Source organism: Coptis chinensis, chromosome 3 (assembly GCF_015680905.1).
Source record: "Coptis chinensis isolate HL-2020 chromosome 3, ASM1568090v1, whole genome shotgun sequence".
NCBI classification, from domain to species: domain Eukaryota; kingdom Viridiplantae; phylum Streptophyta; class Magnoliopsida; order Ranunculales; family Ranunculaceae; genus Coptis; species Coptis chinensis.
The window spans coordinates 89,093,147-89,107,160 of record NC_141458.1 but is presented as its reverse complement, the minus strand read 5'-3'; the positions used below and the strand labels follow the sequence as shown (position 1 = coordinate 89,107,160).

Below are 14,014 nucleotides of genomic sequence, written 5' to 3'. Positions count from 1 at the left end.
TTTATGAGACTTCAAGGTGGCATTCGTATTCAAGGGTAGTTTTTCAAAACAGCCAATTCACCAAGTGGACCAACTTACACCGTCAAGCCATTTGGAATAGACATTATGCAAGCTTGCAATGGCATAACAAAGTACAGTGCCCACCTACTTTTCATAAACTGTAGTTACTATGAGTGAAAATTAGATCAGTCCACAGAAGAAAAGAATCACTCAACCTGTTTATTTTCAGGAAAGGGTATTGATGCACAGCGATGATAGTACCCATAATCATCAAACATGAATCTCTGCGATAGATGAGCTTCGCGAATCATGTACTTCCCCCAGTCCTCCGATCCATACCGTTCTATGATGCTCCATGCATCAAATGAATTGAACCTTTTTGTCATTTTCTTCCTGAAAATTCCGTTAATCAGGATTCATGTAATGTAAACACCTTCAACTACCTCCAACATTTGAAGGAAAGAAACATATCAACATACTAAGTAAAAGAAAGCAAAGCCAAGAGTAATCACCTCTTCCTGTGCCTTGCATTCATCACAGTACCGTGCAACTAAAATTCAAGGAAACAAAACAAAAGTTAATCCACGGCTATTGATATGAAGCTATAAACAGCCACCACAGGCTGCCAAGCCATACAGTGGCAATGTCAAAGTGGTCGAACTAAAAATTTGCCTCTAATTCACTATCTCACTCATCATACTTAATAAGGATAGCCTGACATGAGCAATTAAAACTTTAGCTCTCAGACAGGGATTCTTGAACTACCAAACCATGTCTCAAACTTTGGTCAGATGGGCAACTCTGGGGATATCAATTTCAAATGGTCCAATGCCATGTTCAATGTTCGAACATGGAATCTTGTGGTATCTGAAAAGAACCAATAACAATGGGTTTCTTGCTATGTAACATGGACACGCTGTATTTCAAAAATAATCTGTGTCGGATGAGTATCCACATGTCCGATATCGGACACATATTGTATGTGATATACCTCAATTTTTTATAATTCTCCGTGTCAGTCACTTTGTATCCGTCTCGGATACGGACACACCTATCCGTGTCAATGTAACTTAGGTTTCTTGAGTTCATCAATGGGTACCTTGTTGATGTTGTAATGCGACTATTGTCCAGAGGGAGGGAGAGAGAAAAGTCCCGACGTGTTACCTCTGACGTGTTACCTTAAATTTTTGGCGAGCATCCTTCTCAAAAACAAGTCCAGCTTCAACATAAGCATCAGTAATGACTTCTAAGAATGTCAAAGAAATTCAAAAGGAGGCACCCTGCAGAGTATTTTACAAAATAGTTTCGTAATAACATAGTATTCCTTTGCTTTAAAAAATCATTTGGATACGACAGGCACGTAACAAGCGGTCTTCGCCGCCAATCACTTCCACCGGAGTATATAAAACTCGGGCTTTTGCTAACGGACCTCTCATGCACTCCTGCAAACAGAGTCATTCATCTGATATTCTGCACAGTGAAGTGGTAAAACAACATAACTCTTAACAAAAGCATCCATACAATAGATGTTCATTGGAAAGCACAATAATGGATTCTCAATTCCTTTTTCGTTTCTGGGTAAAAAAAATGGGTTTTCTTCTAGCTTAAACATAGAACTGGTGTGTACTTGTGAAGCTTATCTATATACAGTAATATGTTGAGGGATGTGTAAAAGGTAAATTGAGATAACATAAAATCATTAATGTGGTCTTTTTCATGTGTAGTTTTCGACGCAAATGCTCCAAACTTGTGTTGGGGTGGGATGACATAAAATCACTATGATTCTCACAAAAATTGAAAAAATAAAAGTTCTCACGGCAACACGCGCAATAGGCTAGCAGGATATTTTGTCTACGGTGGATGTGTTGGTACATTCACATTCATGATCTCAAAGTTCGAGTTCGATGTAAAATGGTGACAAACCTACATAAACTATAAAATTTCAAGTACTATATCCACCAATATATAGCACCACTGCAAAACCCTAACAATATTGCGCTTTTTGATGTGGACATAGTAGTCTTGGTCAAGCCCATGGGTGCATGCAATAGGCGGCCTCTTTAGTTTAATTGGTTTTTCTGTGTTTAATTATTTAATGCAAGGGTATGTTAGTAATTTCTTTGCTTAACAAAGAAAACCCTAGTTGGTAGTTATAAATAAGGGCTGGTAATTCAGTTTAGGTTAGAGTTGATGTTTTAAAAGTTTATATGAGATTAGAAACAAAAGAACAACATTTAGGGTTCTTGAATATTCTCTAAAAACTGTGGATTTTAATTAATTGTTGCTTCCGCCAATTGTTTCATCTACTATACTTTTTAAGAAACATTAACACATAAAAAAGTTGGTTAGGTACTGATCAAGAGGATCTTTACAAGCATTAATAACTCTTCCGCCAATAGTCTCCGCCACTTCCTCCTGTCACCGCTTCTGCTTCCGCTTCTGACATGATGGTTATACAAGAAGGATAATTATAAAGGATGGTTATATTAGAAGGATGGTCATACAAGATGGTTCTACTACGATGGTTCCGTCTACTAAAGGCTAGTTCTGTTATGGGCTTATGGGACTATGAGTTAGGAGATAGCATATTGTTATGAATTCTAATGTTTGTCAAACACTTGTTGAGTAGGGTAAAGAGTCTCACTCTATCACTAAGTCTTGGAAGCCTAGCAGGGCAATTTAGCGCATGTAAAACTATAAGAGTAAGGAAAGTTTCCCACTATAAATAGGTCTTGTAATCCAAAAGGAACAAGTACAGTAGAAAGAGAGAGAAAACCTCCTAGGTCTTGTAATCCAAGAAGGAGCAAGTAGAAAACCTTCTCATTATTGTAGAAAACCCTAGAGGATCTTTTTCCTCCATTGTTAATCTTCTTTGTTCTATTTTTGCTTAATCTTTCGTCTCTTTAATAATCTTTTCTATCTACATGGTTGTTTGGATCAAGATGTATCAGAGCACCAAGATCTTGTGGTTTAGGTGGTTTACGTGACCGTAACAAGCAATCCGGTGAAGAAAAAAAAACAAACCAGTGGTGAGAAAGAAGAAAGTGATGATGTTTGACGATGAAGAAAAAACAAGACTCACAAAACTTGAACAACAAGTTGAAACCCTAACTTCTAAGATGAACAAGTTACTGGAAACGTTGTCTGCCAAAGAAGTTTCACCAACTACCACTTTAGAAAAAAGGTGAAGTTAATGCCGAAAAGAAGCATGTTTTTGTAGATGATGATGGAGACAACAAAACTGAAGATAGAGATTCTAAAGACACCAGATCTTATGAAGATGTGGGTAAATCTATGCGTCCCATTCAAAACCTCAAAATCAACTTTAAGGTTGATATTCCAACTTATGACGGAACCGTTGACGCCAATAAGTTAGATAACTGGATTCAAATTCACCATATATAAGTATTCCTACAAACTTATTACACCATATATAAGTATTCAAATTTGGATAAAATCAAGTTCACTACATTGAAATTTTCTAGTCATGCTCTTACATGGTGGAAGTCTTTCCACAAACGCCACGATGTAAAGAAATTGGCGTGGAAGAAATTCAAAGAGTTGATGCGAAAACAATTTTACCCGATAGGTATTGAGCAAGAAAGATGGTTTAAGTGGCAGCACTACTGACAGAAGTTTGGTCAAACCGTACAGGAGTATACCACTGAATTCCATAACCAAGCACTGGTTTTAGACATCGATGTTGATGACTACGATGTTTTTATGATGTATATCGGAGGTCTTGAAGAGTATATACGCAAAGACCTACAATTGCTATTGCTATTAAGTCAAAGAATAGTAAAGCATAAAAGAAAGATGGCAAGCATAAGTCTGGAAGCAGATCTGATTGGAAGAATAACATGAAGAGAGATGGAAGTCAAAACGGTTCGACCGCGAAGAAGAACTACTGTGACCATTGTGAACTTACAATGCACACAAAAGAAAGGTGTTTGAAACTTAACCCTGAACTTCAACCTAAAGAAGGAAGGGGAAAGAAAGATAAGAAATCAACTTTGGCGACGCATGCAGTAGCAGAACTTCCACCGGTACGAACATCTTATACAAAAATCAATCTTATGGTCAAAGCCCATACAGATTCAGATGATGCTAGTCGTGAAGAACTCTTCAATGTCAACATACAGGTTAAGCAAAGTGTTGTAGAAGCTATCATTGATCCAGGTCGTCAGAAGAATTTGATTTTCAAAGCTCTTGTGAACAAGATGGGTTTGGCGACAACCCCACACCAGAAGCCATACCCATTAGGCTAGACACAGAAAGGTTCAGAGTTGAGGATCACTAAACCGTGTACTTTCAAATTTGCAATCACTGACCGGTTTATAGATGAGGTTACGTGTGACGTGGGGTCCTAGATGTATGTCATGTTATTCTTGGGAGTCCGTATCTATGGGACCGAGATGCCATCCATTACAGAAGAGTTTCCAAGTATCGTCTTTTGAAGGATGGCAAAGAGTTTCACATCAATGCTTGTAAGGAGCATACAAGTGAAAACTTAGTGACGACAACTCAAGTCAAAAGGATGGTTAATGCTTGTGGAAAACTTGCGTTATTGGTGAAACATCCTTTAGAGCAGAGTACACCATCAAAGGTTTCGTCCATAGTGGTGTTATCTCATTCGCAACAAGCGAGAGTTGGCATAATACGGAAGAAATTCAGTGATCTCCGGAAAGACAGAGAAAGACAGAGACATCACAACACAGCAGAAGAAATCTCATGAAAAGTACAAGGCTCGACACAATAAACAATGTGCACGGGTCGGTCTTGGCACCAAACCGACCACCGAACCGACGAACCGACGTGCTCAGTTTTCAAGTATGACTAACCAAACGAAGCAGCTACAATGTATTAACCCAATCCGACATTTTCGGATCGGTTTGTCGATTGTCTCGATTACTTCTTGTCATTTGAAGAAAAAATTTGGATTTATTTGATACCGTAAGGTAATTGTCTGCTCCGATACCATAAAGATGTTCTTATTCAAGAACAGAAATGAAAGAAGAAGAAGAGGATTAACCTCAAAACATCAAACTGAAATTTATTTTTCTCTCTTAAGATTCTTGTTATACATTCATCTATATATACTCTAATTCTACAATCTAACTAACTACAATCTAACTAACTATTGCTGACTAGGATGAAATGTGTCAGAAAACGGTTCTTTGAGAGTAAAAAAAATTTCTAAATCAAATCTAAATAAAACTAAATCAAAGTGGAAAAACAAATTTTTGGACAAATCTATCAAGAATAAAAAGTAGATCTACTCTTTATTATGGTATTACATCAAATTTCCACACCAAAATATCTAATTTTAACAAAAATAAGATTGAGAGAGAGAAAACAAATAAGTATTCTTGTAGTATAAGAGAGAGTGAGAAAAAAAGAATAATAACCATTGGAGAAGATAGAGATGGCCGTTTGGTTGAGGGAAAGAGAGTGGAAGAAGAATTGTTGGAGAGGAGAGGATGGTGGAGAAGAAAGAGAGGCGGCGGCAGTTTAAGTGGAGATGGTAGAAAGTTAACTTTTATTAGGGTTAGTTTTCTTATTAGTTATAGATCTGAAATGTTGAAACCTTGAGATATAATGGTTAGAAATAGAAGTTCGGTTCGGTTCAGTTTGGTTTGGTTTTCAGCGGTTCAAGTAATTAAAAACCGACGATTGAACCAACCCAGTCGGGTTTTAGTTTTTTTTATCTGAACCGAACTGCCAATACCTGAAAGACCGAAAACCGACAGTTCGGTCGGTTGCTTCGGTTTTATGCACACCCCTAGTAGAAGCCAACTTCCTAGCAAGTCCAACAAGTTCAAGTGGTACAGTCGTGATAAGGGGACTTCTAAGTTCCCTCATCTCAAATTTTAGCTTGAGCAAGAGTTCAAGGCTCATAAAAGGGGGAGCCATGATCCAGGAGGATATTTACAAGCATTAATAACTCTTCCACTAATAGTTTCCGCCAATAATTTCCACCTCCTGTCACCGCCTCTTGTCACCGCTTCCTCATGTCACTACTTCCGCTTCTGACATGATGGTTATACAGGAAGGATAATTATAGAGGATGGTTATATCAGAAGGATAGTCATACAAGATGGTTCTACTACGACGGTTCCGTCTACTAAAGGCTAGTTCTACTATAGGCTTATGGGACTATGAGTTAGGAGATAGAATATTGTTATGAATTCTAATGCTTGTCAAACACTTGTTGAGTAGGGTAAAGAGTCTTACTCTATCACTAAGTCTTGTAACCCTAATAGGGGCAATTTAGTGCATGTAGAACTCTAAGAGTAAGGAGAGTATCCCACTCTATAAATAGGTCTTGTAATCCAAAAGGGGCAAGTACAGTAAAGAGAGAGAAAACCTCCTAAGTCTTGTAATCCAAGAAGGAGCAAGTAGAAAACATTCTTATTATTGTAGATCTGTTTTGGACATCAATAAGAGAAAACCCTAGAGGATCTTTTTCCTCCATTGTTAATCTTCTTTGTTTTATTTTTGCTTAATCTTTCGTCTCTTTAATAATCTTTTCTATCTATGTGGTTGTTTGGATCAGGTACTCCAAACAACTTTGAGTATCCAGTTTTTCATTCGACCGACCTCTTTAAAATAGTATTTAACTATTTACCAATCCTTTATGTATTACTTTGAATTTGAAATATGGCTTCATATTTATGCTTGGGATTTTGCAAGTTGCCTAGTCCATAGTTTCATATTTAGTATGTCATCAGTTTCAATGTTGACACACTAAATTCTAAAAAGAAGTTTGACATCATTTGTATCAATTAAAGTATGAATCAATACTATGAGCTACAAATCAATTCAAGCAAAGAATCTTACTAGCCCTTTTAGCCTAACAAAAACAGGCCTTCCTTCCAATGCATCCACAACTTTTGAGGCTACTTCCTGTATAGAACAGATAACATCAAGTAAATAAGATCTTCACCACCAAGCAAATTGTACTTTAAGCAGCAGAACTTTTACCTGTAAAACCTCAGTAGCTGCGGTAATACGTTCATTGTTCCACAACTTCAGCATAAGTACAGTCAAGTGAAATGTCTTGGGCTTGATAAATATAGATTTGTCTATTCCCAAGTCTGCAAAAACAAGAGAATCAATACGTCGGTAAGTTGTAACTGAAGTAAAACATGGGGAAAACAAAGTTTAACTTCTGAAGGGTATCACAGCAGCCAATGTTAGATAATGAAGTCATGACGGTATTTCCAAATCTGAATGATTAGTATTAGTCACTTAGAGACACCTGAGTTTCCCCTTCAGCCAGTCATCAAGAGTTTGTTAAATGAGAAACAAACTTTGTAATAATTAAGAAATATCCGATAAGTCGGTGACAAGTTACAGTTTACTTCTGTAGGTAAGAAATATTCGACGATATAGGAAAATGTAGAACAAAAAGTCTTAACAAAATAGATTAGGAAAGTGGCTACATGCTAATCCACACTCGACTTTGGAAGGTTTGTTCAAATCTCCATTTGGGAAGAGGGGTGCCTCCTCACAAACAGAGAAGATTCTCAAACGAGGAAAAGGATCCAATGACTTCAATAAAACCATACACTGACTATGCCATTATACAATATGTTTAAATTAAGGATTTTTTAGTATTACCTCCCTACTAGATGAGCCAATTAGGATTTCCCCCAACTAGATGGGGAAATTAGGGTCTCCCCCCTGACTTTTTTTTTTGTGTGTACTCAGGGGGGAGACCCTAATTTCCCCATCTAGTTGGGGGAAATCCTAATTGGCTCATCTAGTAGGGGGGTAATACTAGTTAACCCTTAAATTAATAATGCTGCCAAAACCTTTCCACTCACATCTAAATAGCCACTTGCCATATAGATAGCTTTAGGAAAACAACAAACAACAAATTGATCCTCATATGCTGAAATCAAGGAACATAAAGTACATGTCATTATTATGATACATTGATACTTCATAAAGTTTCATTTTACCAGATAAGTTAGAGGATTTTGACGCTTTAGGTGGATAGCGGACAATAGGTATTTTCTTTATGTCCACTTTAACTTGCTCATTTTCATCTACCACTTTAAGCTTGACTGCAACATCACGTCCTATATCTAACTGTTGTGCATTGTCTTCTGCTTCATCAGAAGTATCCCCATCTGATTCACTGCAAAGAGTCTCAGCTTTGCTAGAATCACTAGCTCCCAGTATAGAGTTCTGAAAACTAATAAGCTTATCTACCAGCTCAGGATGAACGGCCAATGGAAGTGATATAAAATGAGAATAATCAAGATTTGGGCTTTTAACTGCCTGGAATTAATGAGAAGATTGTGAGCTGCACTGTTGGAAATAGACAGTAAAGTTGAAAAAAAATGTCTTTAGCAAACGAAATTCATAAACTGAAACATTATAATGGTATCACACATTAGGATAAAGCCAACCAATGTCAGCATATCTAAACAATCAAAAATAACTTCAGAGGTAATAGTTGATGCTTGGAATCCACAGCAGGAATAGAGAGAAGTAAGGAAGAAATCTCTATTTTATTTTTTGATTGGAAAAGTATAGTTAATTTGATATCTAAGAAATCTCTGTTTTTTCAACAACTGTACAGGAGCCAAACATTGTGTTTAAAAGAAAGTAGTATTTCAAACAGAATTAAGATCTCAGAGCTGAATAAGAAGTTAACAAGATACAATTACTTAGCTTTATGCCTTAATCCTTATGTAAACATTATCAACTATTTTTTAATGGTTAGAGATTTATTTTCTAACCCCTTAAATCTCATTTTCCCTGGTTAAAGGTGGGAATTGAACCAAGAGCTTGGGCCTAAGTCTCCCAAGGCTTGACCAGCAGGCCACCGGACAATTTCAAAAGAATTGCAGAAGGAATGCTTTTCTATCAGCATTAGGCCCTAAAAGCCATATAACATGCATCTAAACAATTAACAATAACTTCAGATGTAATAGACGACACTTGGAACCTACTGCGGGAAGAGAAAGAAGTAGAATCTTTAGAAAAATATTCAAAAACTGAAAAGTGCCAAAGGCTGTGTTTGAAAGAAGATAATAATTTGGAAACACAGTTAACATCTCAAAGCCGAATAAGAAGTTACAAGATAGAATTTAGTAGATTTATGCCTTTATCCTGTTCTAAAGTTATAAACATTACCAAACACTACAAAGAAGGTACAAGATAAATGACCTCCTCTATGATGACTTGCACTTTTTCGGAAGCTTTAGTAACAATTTCACTGGAAACCCCTTCAATAACTGCAAAGAGAAACTATATGAAGTCAAGAATTATCATATCTACCATCAAGAAGCAAATAATTTTGTCACGTAAAAAGATTCCACAGGTCACAGTTTGAGAGTACAAATTCATATCTTATTCATTTCCCTTTTTCTTTTCTTTCTTTTTCTTTTTTTTCTTCGGGAGAGAAGTTCTCATGGTTATGTTAGTTCATGTACATAGTCCAATAAACGTATTTTCGTTTTTTCTACTGAGTCTTCAGGGAGTAGAGTATTATGGGACTTTATGTCCCTTTTGTAGTGAGTGGAAATCTTGTAACAACCATATTGTAGGGGGCACGAGCATCCTCTACACCAACTTTGTAAGCTCACAAGCTCAGTTGCCTTCCTCTTGCACTTCTATTGCCGCCTTGTAATAATTGTTACTTGTTAGCTATCAACAAAAGTTGACTTTTCAGCATTTCAATTTACTCTTGCCTTCTTTACATTTTGTTTCTGCTTACAGTTTGCAGTATAGGTTGTTACTTTTCACCCAAAAAGGCTCGCTTGCAGGCTCATAGCCTCGAGCGTGCATGCTGTGAGCACCTTCCCTGCACGTATCCGTGACAACGAGTTTGGTGAACCAACATTTTATTAATTCAGAAGCGATTTTATTTAACTACACATGAAAAATATGAGATTAAACGCCATTAAGAAGCACCATAGTTTGAAGAACTAGAGATGGGAATATCATCAATAATATTTGTCGATGTTTCTGAAGTTTAAACCTTATTCAGACATAAGATATGCTTTATATAATGCACTAACAATTTGAAGAGAAGATGAATACCAATGGAATTCTCCTTTCTGGATGAAGGAAAGACAATTTTTGCTCCCGTCTCTCCCTCAATTTGTCTCTGGGTGGATCCCCTGATAAACACCAAGCATAACTATGAAAGATTAAGTTTAGTTCTACGAAAGAGTCACATTTTTCAACAATTCTCAAATGTGCAAACCCACAAAACCCAACATGAAGTGTACAATGGCCCACTTGTTGAGCCCTGGGAGGTGTTTAGTGATCAAAATGAATAAATGACATAACTACTAACAAAAGCATAGGCCATACCCTTTTCCTTTTACAAAACGAATCAGGGAAGCAGCTACCTGCACAAAAGACTCTGTCAGTAAATTTATTTTTTTCTTAAAAATAAAGGAAAAAAAATGAACTGACTGTTGAAAAGTCAACTACTTTAAGGAGGGTATACTGTTGAAAGAAAAAATAATGATACTAAGAAAGTAAGAAACAAAGATCTAACTGCCCAACTTTAATAAAATGGAACCTTGAAAGTTAAATGACTCATCAGATGCCCTTTACAGCTCTTTGTTGCTTAAATCAGAGTTACACGGGTCTTGAAAAAAAATGAACTGACTGTTGAAAAGTCAACTACTTTAAGGAGGGTATACTGTTGAAAGAAAAAATAATGATACTAAGAAAGTAAGAAACAAAGATCTAACTGCCCAACTTTAATAAAATGGAACCTTGAAAGTTAAATGACTCATCAGATGCCCTTTACAGCTCTTTGTTGCTTAAATCAGAGTTACACGGGTCTTGTTGGGTGCCTAATGTCTACTAACAGTCCCTCAAAATGTGATAGACTACTTTGCCGCCATATACCAAATTAAACTTCATAGGAGATAATGTTCCAACTGTGTTGCATGGGTACGGGACGGAGTGTCTAGTTTGGACACGGGTACGACGATTTGGACACGGCGAGATCTGAGAATTAGGGTACTGTTTTGCTTGTGTCCGGGTGTCCATGTCCGTGTCCATATCCATGTCCGCATGACACAGGTACGCGATACAGAGGAAAATAGGGCGTACCCATGCAACAGAGTGTTCCAATAATATACCAAAAGTCTCTAAGCTGGATGAAGATTTATATTCAGTACACTATTGAAAGAAAAAAGAATGATACAAAGAAACAAATATCTAACTACCTGGCTTTGATAAAATGGAACCCTGAAAAGTAAATGACTGATCAGATGCCCTTTACAGCTCTTTGTTGCTTAAATCAGAGTTACACAAGCCTTGCTTGTTGCTAAGTGACTACTGTCTAGTAAAACAGTCCCTCAAAATGTCATAGACTACTTTCAGTCATATACCAAATTGGACTTCATAGGAGATAATGCTCCAATAAGTTTGCATGATAAAAGTGTACAAAGAGGGTAGTGTGAGAGAAAGACCCACAAGGTGCCTGGTTTGCGAAACCAATACAAGTGAATGGAGAAACTTCACAGAGTTGAGTAAATGAGAGACTGATTCCCCAGAAGAATAGTAGAACGGTAGAAGGGATAAAAGTTCACAATGACTTGCAAAGAATGACTTGCATCCTAGATTCCTAGGTCACTTTCAAAAATCAGTAAAATGTAGGAAAGAGTAGTTGAATCGAAGATGACACACAAATCTGTGTACCTATCTATCTTCATTTTGTAGGAGGTAGATGGAAATCTAGTTCTTTTTTTCTTTTTCTTTTTTTTGATTGGCAAGCCTGTTTTAAATGAGATCAGTAACTCTTTGATGCTGGCAGGGTTCGACCCCCAAACCTCTGGTATCATCACCCAAAGGTTTTACCGACTTTGCTAGTCGGCACCGGCGATCTAGTTCTTTTTAATAGAGAGGCGGGTCATTTCCTTCTTTTTTCTTTGTTTGAAATGAAAAGTCAGAGCATCAATCTCTCAATTGCTTGGGTTATACCTGAAACAAAATCCCAATACATAGCCCTACACCCAAGAACAAGCATTTCGCATTGAGATTCTTCTTTCCTGATTAGGTAATTCATAATTCAGATATTCCTGCCACACCTAACTCTATGACCTATACCCAACACCCTTGAAAACTTATCCTAACTGAACTCCTTACAACTCCATAAATTGCCTTGACAAATCACGAACCCTAATTGGTCTAACTTCGTCACTTTCTAAACCATGAAATATAACCTCTCACGCTTACCACTTACTTTCTAGCCAGACTCGAATATAAACCAACAGCTCTGTCAGATTGGTCAAGAGCACTAATTTGGAAAGTACAGTTGGTCTTTGTTTGGTATTTTGTTTCAAATATGGCGTAGCTCACATCTGATTCTGGAAAAGCCATATCACTCACTGAACCTCCTTTTAAGACGAAACCATGAGGTACTCTCTCTCGCAGATTTAACTACTGTAAGTACGAAGTTTACTTGAAATTTTGTCGTTTTACTATTTTTAGTCGTCCTTAACAATTAGATCAATGCATGGACAGACGTCCCGGCTGAAAATATCAGCAAATTGGAAGTTTGTGATACAGATTTCTATTCAATCACCTTGAAGCCTTCTGCTACACCCACTCTTTCACTCTTCTAATATTGCCAACATAGGCGTTGATCAGTCCCACTTCCCTTCAAAATTTAAAAAAAAAACAATGGAATGGCAGGGGAATCATTTACCATGATACTTCTTAATCAACCTTCTCAAAATGCACATGAAATTCATACCCCTAAGTTCCAAGCATGTACCAATGTAGCATATGAATCTCCAAATAATGTAATTAGAAGTTTTCACTGAATAGACCTTCATTGTAATACTTAAAAAACCTTGGAACCAGAGTACCAAGATGCTACAAGGCTACTAGCAAGAACCCCAATCACACATCAATTCTGACTCCTCGCATTGACCAATAGAGTTTCTTTGAAACCGGTACTATACTCTATTTTCTTTCTTTCCACAGAGTCCAAACAATTGCAATAGGGAGATGCTCCAGAAAATTCTCCAGGTTAATAAGGTGATGTGTGAAAGAGTGATGGTATATTTGAGTTATTTACTTAAAAATTCAATGTTGTGGAGGGCAGAGCTTAAAGTGAAAGAATATGATTACCCTCGCCCCAAACAACATCTTGATGTTTACGATCATTTGCAAGAATTGGGGATCTGATTACATTTTTTGGCTCTTTTTCTGTATTAGGTTCGTGTAGTTAAGTGTGGGCACTTATTCTTGTCTTTCTCTTTATTCATACGCCATAACTTCCAAATAGAAATATCACCATATCAGCTAAGTAGTTAAAATATGTCCACTTACCTCAACTGAAACGGAATATTTTCCAGTATTAATAACCGACTTAGCACTGTCCACCTTTACATCTTCTGAAAACACCGACCCCTCTCCTTTAAGTTCAGTCTGTCTAGAAATCGAACTAGAAGTAGTACATTGCACTCCAAGGTCTCCAACATCTGATAAATGAACGACAGCTATCGATTTCCAAAAACCATCACATTGAAAATAAAATAAAATAACTCACAGGATTGAGTAGAAATGGGCTTCCAAACAGGTTTAACCACTTTCTGCTTTTTGCTTCTATCCATAGTATTACTAAAATTACTCAAACCATGATACCCTTTATAACCCTACACAATATAACACGTTACATTGTGTAAATATGCAGACTAGAATAACAAAAAAGAACCAATTCAAAGGAGAAATGAGTCATTTTCATACCTGCTGGAAGAAATGTATGGAGTTGTTAGAGAGAAAATGAGTGTTGGCTAATTTCCATGCATGACCAACTCTGATAAAAGAAGAAATGATTAGTTGTTACGTTCTGTTTGTGTAGGCAAGATAAATATAGGGAGGGAGGAGTACCTGATAAAAGACCAAGACCTGGAAGCAATCATCTATCTATTTATTTATGTGCGTACTTCTTTTTGAGATGACGAGGTAGTGAAGTGAAGAGTGTTGTACGTGTCTTTAGTTACGTAGTACACGTGTGGAATGT

General features: G+C 36.9%; 1 protein-coding gene across 5 annotated transcripts; it reads right to left on the bottom strand.

The window, feature by feature from the left end:
- Positions 1–14,014, bottom strand: LOC147511493 (uncharacterized). Of its 5 annotated transcripts, none has more exons than XR_015219418.1 (14): positions 13,882–14,013; positions 13,738–13,807; positions 13,541–13,646; positions 13,321–13,472; positions 10,336–10,373; positions 10,060–10,139; positions 9,184–9,251; positions 7,968–8,289; positions 6,985–7,097; positions 6,841–6,906; positions 1,352–1,442; positions 1,100–1,246; positions 513–550; positions 1–393 (listed from the first exon to the last, which is right to left on the bottom strand). XR_015219418.1 is itself a non-coding variant. In XM_086603191.1 (14 exons), exons 1-13 carry the CDS (start codon positions 13,911–13,913, stop codon positions 535–537), a joined length of 1,236 nt encoding a protein of 411 aa, XP_086459317.1. In that variant the 5' UTR covers positions 13,914–14,013; the 3' UTR covers positions 1–393; positions 513–534. The 5 variants fall into 5 exon arrangements, 4 of the variants coding, with proteins under 4 accessions (XP_086459317.1, XP_086459316.1, XP_086459319.1 ...); XM_086603191.1 differs by having other exon boundaries at positions 1,165–1,246; XM_086603190.1 differs by having other exon boundaries at positions 1,179–1,246; positions 13,882–14,009.